Here is an 11,362-nt window from a genome sequence, read left to right as displayed (position 1 = left end):
GTTGCATGCATTTTTGTTCGTTGTACTGATTAATTGGTTCTCAAGATTTTACATCAGATGATTTAAATGATTTCGATGTTCCATTGGATAAAGAAAGTTACAGAGATACACAACGTGAGGCGAATCAAAATATTGTTCAAGACTTATTTGTCTATCATTATCTCGGAAGAATAGAATTGAAATGCTCCTTAAGTGGATCCTTGAACTGGATCGATAAAAGACTGTTGTATATCCAAAAGAAGCCACTCTTAGAGAAATTGCCTTCATGGAAAATTGAAGCTCCTTTTATTAATTGCTTGAATCCCCGTAGGCTTTGAAAGATTTACACGAGTACCCAGTCAAGATTATTTCTAATGGTTCAAATGCATTTATTATTCTTGGTTTTAATTTGGATAAGAGATCTCTAAAGAGCAGGTATCCAGAGTGCTTCTCAATAGATAAGGGAGTGAGGAGCATTGGTACCCGATGAAGGAAAAGATATGATAAACAATCATTATATAATAAATTTTACTCCAAGTATACTTCAACACATGAGATTCTAAGAAGGTTACTTCTTATTAAGAGAATGTAAACGTTATCATGCGTTATAAAAAAAACACAGAAAGGTGCTATAACTTGCCGACGACTGATTCTATTAGTATAAATTTCTCAGGTACCTAGCCTAAGGGATAGTATATTCCAATTTATAAGTTAGTACGGTTGCAATATACTATAATTAAGTCAACATTGACGGTGTACTCAGAATATTAACCCTACTAATTCCAAAGCTTACATTTATCAAGAACTTCCGCAACACTTTGCGTCGGAAAAAAATGATGAATAATAAGACAATATGGTTTAAGATTGCAAGAATGTACTTTTCCATCCATAATTCGTGTTGGTTGTACTACTTGCGCCTATTACTGATTATTCTGGCAAGTGTATATTCATATGGCTATCCAAGTTAAGGATGGGCCCATAGTGATACTTCACGTTACTTTCAGAAAAGTGTGCACTACATTTTGAATTCTAGAAGATAATTAATGGGTTCTAGATTATTCAAGAAGAAATGATGATGAAAAATGGACTTACAATTTAGAATTGGTGGTTAAAGTTTGGATTAAACATATGTGATGACTACTTACATTTTAAACTATGTATGAGTACAACATCCGAAGAAAACGAATGAACATGTACTTGATTATGAATTATATCTCCTGGATAAACAACTACATGAATCATGAAAGTCTCCTGATGATTTCAAAGATATTCCAAAACCCATACAAAATTGGAATGGTGTCGATGGTGATAGGTACATGTAGAAGCATCGATTGCTCCAACTTGCAATACAAGATTCTGAAGTCAATGGGGATACTAGGATATATATCTTTGCTTAGGTGTTGGCATCACATGTTTTTACAATATGCATTGTTATATTATGTTTTCTTATACAAAATTATGGATCATGCACTGTTACAGTCATAACCAACAAAATATTTTACATAGATAATTTTTGATTCAACGTACACCGTCAGCATAGAAAAAATTTAGATGCTCGTTGTCTTCTTTTTTATTTTAATAAATAAGTATGTTATCTTTTATTTTTATATATATAGATTCACATCATGAAAAAAAATATACGTCATTTCTGTATGATGTATTCGACTTCATAGATCCATGTCGTATTTTTCGTCCTAACGAATGAATATAATCATGTCTCTCAAAAATTTATACTTTTTGGAATAGTTTATAACAACAATAAGACACTCGAGGTACATCTTTTTTTCTTTTCTAATTTCTAGAAGGTCGCTATAATAGCATTCAATAGTCGAGAAAGGTTTGTGCAAAGATAAGGAGCGTTGGGTAGAGCTGTATATAGCAAGTGAAATCCTTAATTTAAGTATTTGAGACCTTATAAAGGTACGGATATGTATATTTAACTTAGTGAATCATTCTGTATGATACGAACTCTAAGACTCCGGTCTCTGTTTTTACGGTCATCTCTGGCATAAATTGAACAACGTCGTTAAAAATTCAATAAGAAAATGACATTCAGTAAGAAAATATTATAGGTCCAATCAAATGATACCATACACTTCGCCATAGACGTATCGGCCTCAACATCTCTACAGTAAAGCTTCAGGTACAATATTCATCATCGAAAGATCCATGGTCTTTTCTAGCAGCAATATTCGAATTAAAAATACTATCTAACCAGAGTAGTTTAACAAGGTTTCTAAGGCTTATTTCCAAGCGATTAACCGCTATTCGCTAAATAGCCTTGGTGATTTCTGATTCCCACCTGAATCCGAGTTTGAGCGATTAAATAAGTCTCCAACGACGATTTTTGGCGATTCTTTAGCCTATTCCAAACCAAGTTTTGCTTTAACGTTAAATGTATGTTATGTTGAACTTATATATAGTTTTAATTGTATTGATGCTTCTAAATCAATACATGATAATGTTAAAATTTTGATTTTAATTAGCTATAAGTCATGTTAGTAGTAATATATGATCAGCGTGACTCTGAGTCTTTATAAAATTCATCCGAGTACTAAGTCGAGTGCGAATATCGAACTCATTGCTCCAAGCTCCCCAACCGAGTACCACCTTGAAGAGAGTTAAACTACTTTGATCCAACCACAGTGTTAATGAGTGGATGATTATTCTTACTTTTGTTGTGACATGGTATTTTATATGAAGGTGAGGAAAATTGGTTCGTGATGAAGGATAATCTCTGATAAACAATCACTGACTACTCGGGTGACACGAAATCGACAAAGATGTTTTTGAGGCAGTTCATGATACTATATCGCTACATAATGTATTTTAATTCAAGCATACTTCAACGCACATATAATAAGATTCTAAGAAGGTTAGTCCTTCCTTGAAGTATGTGAAAGTTATCATGTATTATAAAAAATCCACAAATAAAATTAATGTGTTATAACCTTACATCGATTGAAGAAATTTTGGTACGTAACTCTATTAGGAGAAGCTCCTCAGATACCTAGCCTAAGGGATACCAAATGAAGGCAGGAAAGGGTTCTTTCCAAAACTAAATAAATAGTGTCATCCTACTACTTGACCTTACACTACGTCATGTAATGATGATTAATATATTTTAATCATATATCTTAATCAAGTGAGTACTGATGATTGGTATTAAAACTAATTGAAAATAATATTGATGAAATTAAATCAAGTGATAGATATTTTTCCAAAGTATATTTTTGATGGAACAATGTCCCTAAATATTGACTGATTCTATTACTACTGATGTTATAGAAGTACCCTGAAATGATATGAGCTATTTATATCCTGCAAAAAAATACAGTATATGGTATTTATTTTATAATTGACCAAGGTGTAGGATTTTTAAAATATTTAAATACAATAACCAAGTTGTAAGATTTTTAAAATATTTGAATACAATAACTAAGATGTTGTTTATTTTTTAATTATTAAGACTTCCGACTAAAAGGAGAGGTTGAGACGGGTCCGTAAGGCCCCGGTGATACCTAGTCTATATATAAAAAAAAGTATTATAATTAACACCAATAAATTCATGGCACATATTTTTATATAAGTTTTTTTTATTAAAGAACACATTAATAGATGTACGAATATAACTCATCGTAGATGAACGAAATCTTCAAGCAATGAGAGAAATATTTTTTAAATCCTACATTATTCGATCATTGACATTTATTATTATAATCAAGACCTCCATAGTAAAAATTGTAACCATTTGTATCATAATTATCATCGTCAATCTTCAAATTGTAGCGATCTGTAACTCGTATATCAACTTTTTTAGGGTCTTTCATCATATTATTTTCGTCGACTACCTGAACCCAGTTAAAATAACTCGATGTTTTTAATCCACCTTTAGAAGGGAAATGACCGCTACCCATTTGAGTCGAAGTATGTCGTCCTTTATTTTTGTTGTTACTGATTTCTCCACCCCAAAATGCTCTTGTTGCCCTCTTTGATAATCCGGTGAAGAGAGTACTTGGATAATAACCAACCGAAATACCTTGTAGATGTACCCACCAATGTCCACTACTTTGATCCTGTTAAATTATCAAATTTTATGTTCTCATTAAAATTGATAGTGAGAGATGAAACGATGATTACTTTAATTTTCTTACCTTGTGAATGCTGAAGGTGGCATCTTTTTGGTTACCGCCAAAAGTGGACATCTCGGAGAAATCGCATAGTTTTAACCAGAGACACCTCCAAAGATACTTGAGTTTGAAACACTAACCACGCTTCAATTGAATAAACAACATTTGAAAAGTATTCTCCCAAGGTACAAATAAGCTTGGTTGCATGAATCATGAGCCCCCACCCCCCCCCAAAGAAAATCACATAATAGCTATTCATCAAATTGTTGTGCTTTTTGAACATATAAATCACATTAATTAGCTTCTTAAAGTTTAGTCCATTAATTTTTCTTACTGGAAAATCCTAATACAGCATAACGCCAAATTTGGCATATGGAGTAAAGGTGGCAGTCATAAGTACCGTAATACAACTTTAATAACCGGAATTTTGAAATACAGCTTAATGCCAAATTTGACACCTGGAGTGATAGTCACATACTTTTTGTTTGAATTTTCTGTCAATCTGTCAACACTCATTATCGTCACAAAAGCATACATAGCAATTTCAGTTGGCTCATTAATGATTATCGCTACATTTAATCCATAACCACACCACCATCCTTAATAACTTTATCTCCGGTGCACCAAAAGAAGATACAATATGCCACGCAATTATCGCGAAAGAAAACTTGAGAAGCGGGGATCTAACAACCACACCCAATATTTCGTTTAGGCAATCTGTATGGACAACTCCAATACAATTCCAAGAGAATCAACTAGACAGTCATACTCAATCACGGAAAAGTATCCAAGAGTTATATCCCAATTTGTCAAATCAATCTGCAATCGAACAGATAGAAATCTATGAGCCATATCAATATGAGAAATAACTTGGATAGTACCAAAGACCAATATCCAAGCGTCAATCAATTTCAATCAACAACCAAAGGTTGGATTTACCAATTGATTGAACTACGCACAACCTGTGATATTTCAATTATGTAAACAAATATAATGCGGAAAATAAATAACACAGACACCAGAAATTTTGTTAAGAAGGAAACCACAAATGCAGAAAAACCCTGGGACCTAGTCCAGATTTGAACACCACACTGTATTAAGCCGCTACAGACTATAGCCTACTACAAGTTAATTTCAGTCTAGAATGTAGTTGATCCCTAACCAATCTCACACTGATTAAGGTACAATCACGTTCCTTACACCTCTGAATCCCACCAGGACTCTACGCACTTGATTCCCTTAGCTGATCTCACCTACAACTAATAGTTGCTACGAATATTGCGGAATATTCAAAGATTTATTCTATTTTTAATCAATATTTGCATAGAGACATGTAATAGACTTAATCTTTGTAATCAAAAGTTCATCCTATCTTCCATCAGTATTTGCATAATGACACAATAAGCTTAACTTTTGACATATATGGGACAATCATAGTTCACAGATGAAAACACACATATCCCATAATAATTTTTGCAATATATGAAACCAATAAAGATTAATACTGCAAAATCAATCTTTTGCCTTAGAAGGTAGAATCAATCTTTTTCGCACGTATTTACACCAAGAATGGCTACCAAAGGCGTATAAAACAATTTTCTTAACAAAGAAGAAAACACAAAGTCAATAACGATCATGCATCGAAGTTCACAAAAGAAGATTGTGAACATTCAAGAATCCCATAACAATGCTACTACTGCCCATTCTTGAAATTACTTCTTTGTGATTCACCAACAACATTCTCGTAAAAACTAAAAATGATCTTAGAAGAGCATTACTCCAAGAATCCAAGTGCCCAGGTCCAAGAGAAGTGGAACAAGTGCGACGAAACGGAGCAAAACACTCAAAAACAAGAGACGGGACAAAGATCAACCTTAACTCATCCAATTCAAGAATTCTCATCACCATTTTGAAGAGAATTCAAATAGGAAGAGAATGAAAAAAGAATGACGTCATTCCGAGTTCATACGAAGAAGTTACTTCCAAAACAAGTTTATCGAAAAACGACATCTATAGGACAGTATGCACACCAGTTTGCAAACAAAATTACGTGACCTGGAGCAGTATACAAACGGGTTTGCGTACTAAAATCCATGGATTTTGATTTTAAATGATGGTATGCGTACCTGGTATGTGTACCATGAAATCCAAAAATCCCGAACTACTATTTTCATACCTAAACATTTAAGAACCTTAAACACAGATCAAGTTAGGTAGAAATGAACAATAAGCAAGGTACATGGATCACTATAAGTAATCTAAGCAAATAAATAAAAACACAAATCTTGCTCAAGTTTATAGACATACCTTTTTAAAAGAATCCAATCGAATTCTATAGCCTTACCGAACATAATCTGTGTGCCACAATTCTTGTGCTTCCCTCATCGTATACATAGCAGTGAATTCCTTGGTGATGATGCACTTAAAACACACTCAAGTTATGTTGAGGTGAACAATGTCTTGCGCGCCACGAGTGACTTTTGGATTATCATGAAAGAGATCGCTTTTAGAACCTTTCATATCCAAATCCATCTTTCCAAAGAACTTTTTAAGTTCCAACATCATGGATACTGCCTTCTCCATAGTCATGGAATTTTCTGGGAGATCATTCCTTTTCACACTCAAAGCATTATTAACTTTCTTTGGTATCCACTTCTGAGTGTGTTTAGAAACAACCTGACCCTTCTTCCCATTACTCTCTTCTGGAATTCTCAGAAGAGAATTGGATTGACTATTCTTTTGCAAGTTAGTCTTTTTTCCAATTGGGAGCATCGGATCTTGTCTTCGTCTTTACGAAGTTATCCTTTTGATAACCATTACGATTGTGAAAAGGATTCGTATGACATTTATAGGCAAATCCAGATTTATCACAACACTGATTCATTTTCCTAAAGGTTGTTACAACCTGTAGCGTTAAGGGGATTAGCCTTAACATATGACCTTGGTTTCACAACTTCTTGTGATGCTCAAACAAGAACATCATGAAGTTTCTCATTCCTTAAACGGAAAAGACATCTCCTTTCCAGGTGACCTTTATTTCCGCAATAGTGGCAAACATAAGGGATGTTCTTACGTCGATCTGTGTGTGCTGACTTTGGAGGTTGATATACTTTGATATTTTGAACTTTAACTGCCGGTGTAGGTATTTCACTTTTGTCATCAGTGGAAACCTTTTGTTGAGAAGAATCACTAGCCTTGACAAATTTTACCTCTTTGCTAGTAATTGGAGCATTTATTCCCTTATAGCCCAATCCTCGTCTATCACGATGATTTTTACTTGCTCCTAGCATTGTGCTTAATTTGTTTGCACTAGAATTGAACTTTTTCAAGTCCTCTTCCAACATCTTGTTTTTATCAAGAGCAGCAGTTAAATCAGCCTCAAGTTGCCTTTCTCGAGAAAGAAAAACACTTTCTCTGTTTTTGAAACAACTATGTTGAGAGTTAATCCTTGCTTCAGATTCAGCAAGTTCTTCTTTCAACTTAAAGATATTTTGATGAAGATTTTCACATTCAGACTTTTTGAACGTACATCTTCTTCACGATCTTTAAGTATAGATTGTAAAACATTATAACCACTATCATATCCCTTAAAGAGTTTTCTCATTTTCCCATTTTCTATATAGAGAGGAGTCAGAAACTCAGTCAAGCAAGATGTTGACTCTTTCTTCTTAATGAGCTGGTCAAAAATCTTGATATATTGTGAGACTTCCTCATCAACACCTTGTCCCTCATCAGAATCACTTCCATCTGAAAGATCTTCCAACTTCTCATCTAGGCGTGCTTCACAGTTATACACAGTTTCAAATAATTGAGAAGGTGTGAGAGACTTCTCAGGCAAAACAAGGCTTTGAACCAAATCAGAATGTTTCAGAACTGATGATGCGTTATCTGAGATATTATCATCCATAGCAAGATCGCTACAAACACAGACTTATGAGGTCTTAAACGTGTTTGCCTGCTTTGATACCAATTGAAAAAACGGGGGTCTAACATCCACACCCAATATTTCGCTTAGCAATCTGTATGGACTAACTCCAATATACTTTCAAGAGAATCAACTAGACAGTCAGACTCAATCTTAAGAAAAGTACATCCAAGAGTTATATCTCTATTTCTCAATTCAATCAGCAGTCAAACAAATAGGAATTTGCGAGCCCGATTGAGTATAAGAAATAACTTGGACGGTATCAAAAACCAATATCCAAGTATCAATAAATTGAATCAACAACCAAAGGTTGGATTCACAATTGTTAGTTAATGTCACATGAACTAGTATGTTAGTTCATGAGATGTTTCCTTTCTTCACATGAACTAATATGTTAGTTCATGTGATGTTTCTGCTTTGCACCTAAAGTAGTGTAACCTATCTCTAATATTAGGTCACATGTGGACTTAGTATAAAAAGAAAGAGATAAGGAAAGAGAATGTAATCATTTATAACCTATCCAAAAAATAAATCTAATAGAATAGAGTGAGAAGAACTAAGAGTTCCCACTTCTCCATTAAGATAAAATCATCTCAAACCCTTATCTTTGATCACCCAAATTATCCAATAGTTGGTATTAGAGCCAAGATCAATTGAATATGATCTTGGTAGTAGGAAATCAATCAAAAACCCAATCAATCAAAAAAAATCAGCAAAAAGAAATTTCTTAAAATCTTGATATAGCAAAGACAAAACCCAATTTCTTCAATCAATCATCAACCAAATCAATGGCAAGTTCTAGCAACTCAAACCATTATATTCAACAACCTTCAATCCCAATTTTTCATGGAGAAAATTATGATTTTTGGTCCATCAAGATGAAGACCTTATTCATGTCTCAAGATGTTTGGGAGATAGTTCAAAACAGGTATGATGAAATTGAAGATACATCAACTCTAGAACAAGCAAAAAAGGATACACTTAAGAAAAGTAGGAAGAAGAATGGTAAAGCATCCATGTACATTCAACAAGGAGTTGGAGAAACTATTCTACCAAGAGTAATTCATTTTCCTAAAGCTAAAGAAGCTTAGGATATTCTTCAAAAAGAGTATGGAGGAAACAAGAAGGTAAGAGAGTTGAAACTTCAATCATATAGAAGAGATTTTGAAAATCTACATATGAAAGATAATGAAAAATTAAATGAGTTTTTTTTCTAAAGTCATTGAAATTATTAATCAAATGTTGATGTGCGGTGAGAATATGGAAGAGAAAAGGATTTGTGAGAAGATTCTAAGTTGGTTACCAGAAAAATTTGAACCCATTGTGGCGGTTTTGGAAGCAACAAAATATCTCTCTACAATGGAATCACAAGAGTTATGGGCTCAATTGAAAGTCTATGAAGAAAGGGTGCCTCGGCACTCCGAAAAATCAATTGAAAGTGCTTTTCAATCGAAAATGAATTTGGACACAAAAAATTCAGCAATGAAGAAAAATGTGTACAAGGGTGGTTCTTCATCTAATTTCAAAGGAAAGGGAAATTGGAACAAAGGAGGAGAAAGCTCTAACAACTACCAAAAGAGTGATTCTCAACAAGTATCAAAATGCAACTTTTGCAAGAAGAATGGTCATTTGGAAAAGAATTGTTGGAACAAAGGAAAACCCCAATGTCGCAATTGCAAGAAGTATGGATATTCGGAGGAGGATTGTAGATACAAAGGAGATGAACAAGCCGATAGAGCGGAAGAGAAAGAAGAAAAACAAAACTTGTTTTATGCTTGTCAAAGTGCCGTAGAAACTTCTAAAAGCGAAGTGTGGTTTGTAGATAGTGGTTGTACAACTCATATGTCCGGTGAGAAGAGCTTGTTTGTTGACATGGATATATCCGTAAACTGTCTAGTGAAGATGGGGGATGGAAACATGGTTCAAGCTAACGGAAGAGGTACAATTTGCGTGCAAACTATCAATGGAGAAAAATACATTAGAGATGTGTTATATGTTACGGATTTGGAACAAAATTTTCTTAGTGTTGGGCAACTTGTGAAGCTTGGGTATGCCGTTCATTTTGAAGATGGATATTGTACCATTTATGACAAGAAACATAAGAACAAGAGATAAGTGATGAAGAGTATAAAGATGGATAAGAATAGAAGCTTCCCAATTGTATTTGAAAAGGAGAAGAATGTTGCAATGAGGATGGAAACTGTGGACGAAACATGGTTGTGGTACAAAAGACTTGGGCACTTGAATTTCAATAGTCTCAAGGTGATTTGCAACAAGAACATGGTACAAGGACTTCCACATCACATCAACCATAAAGAAGGAGTATGTGAGGGTTGCGCACTTGGAAAACAACATCGCCAACCTTTTCCAAAAGGAGTAGCATGGTGTGCAAAAGAAATTCTTGGTATGGTACATACCAATGTGTGTGGACCAATGAAGACACCAACTCATGGAGGTAATAGATACTTCATTTTATTCACTGATGACTTTACTCGAATGACTTGGGTGTACTTCATGAGGCAAAAATCTGATGTGTTTGGTATTTTTAAGAAGTTTAAATGTCTTGTTGAAAAACAAAGTGGCCACTACATCAAGGTTTTGCGAAGTGATAGAGGCAAAGAATACAACAATAAAAACTTTGATAAGTTTTGTGAAGATGAAGGCTTGGAAAGGCAATTAACCGTGGGCTATACTCCTCAACAAAATGGTGTTTCAGAGAGGAAGAATCAAACCGTAATGGATACGATGAAGTCCATGCTTCATAAGAAGGGTATGCATAAAGTGTTTTGGACTGAAGCCGTCAACACCACCGTCTACTTGATGAATAGGTGTCCAACAAAATCCGTATGGGACAAGATTATGTTTGAAGCATGGAGTGGAAGAAAACCATCGGTAAGCCGTCTCAAAGTATTTGGTAGTATGTGCTATTCTCAAATTCCAAAGGTGAAGAGAACAAAGCTTTATGAATCAAGTGAGAAATGTGTATTCCTTGGCTATAGCCTCCAATCAAAAGGTTATAGGTTGTATAACTTGAAGAGCAACACAATGATCACAAGCCGCGATGTCTTATTTGATGAAGGAACTTCATGGAATTGAGAAGAAGGTAAAATTGAGAAGAGAACCATATTTGTTTATGAAGAAGCAAATTCAGCAAAAAATGAAGATGAAGAAGGTGAAGAAAATGAGGAAGAACTATCTCAAACACCTCCAAATACAAGATAAGGAGCATCACCAAGTATGTCTCCAAGTACAAGTGCATCAACATCACCACCGTCGGCACCAAAGAAGATGCAAAGGTTGAGTGAAGTGTATGAAAGATGTAACTTTT

General features: G+C 34.4%; 1 protein-coding gene across 1 annotated transcript; it reads left to right on the top strand.

The window, feature by feature from the left end:
* Positions 1-9,294: 9,294 nt before the first annotated feature.
* LOC113312607 lies at positions 9,295-10,149 on the top strand. The gene has a single exon (XM_026561346.1). It carries the CDS (start codon positions 9,295-9,297, stop codon positions 10,147-10,149), a length of 855 nt encoding a protein of 284 aa, XP_026417131.1.
* Positions 10,150-11,362: the final 1,213 nt, after the last annotated feature.

This window comes from Papaver somniferum, chromosome 9 (genome assembly GCF_003573695.1).
Source record: "Papaver somniferum cultivar HN1 chromosome 9, ASM357369v1, whole genome shotgun sequence".
In the NCBI taxonomy this organism is placed as follows: domain Eukaryota; kingdom Viridiplantae; phylum Streptophyta; class Magnoliopsida; order Ranunculales; family Papaveraceae; genus Papaver; species Papaver somniferum.
Note: the sequence above shows the minus strand (reverse complement) of the source record. Positions and strands in the feature narration are given on the sequence as shown.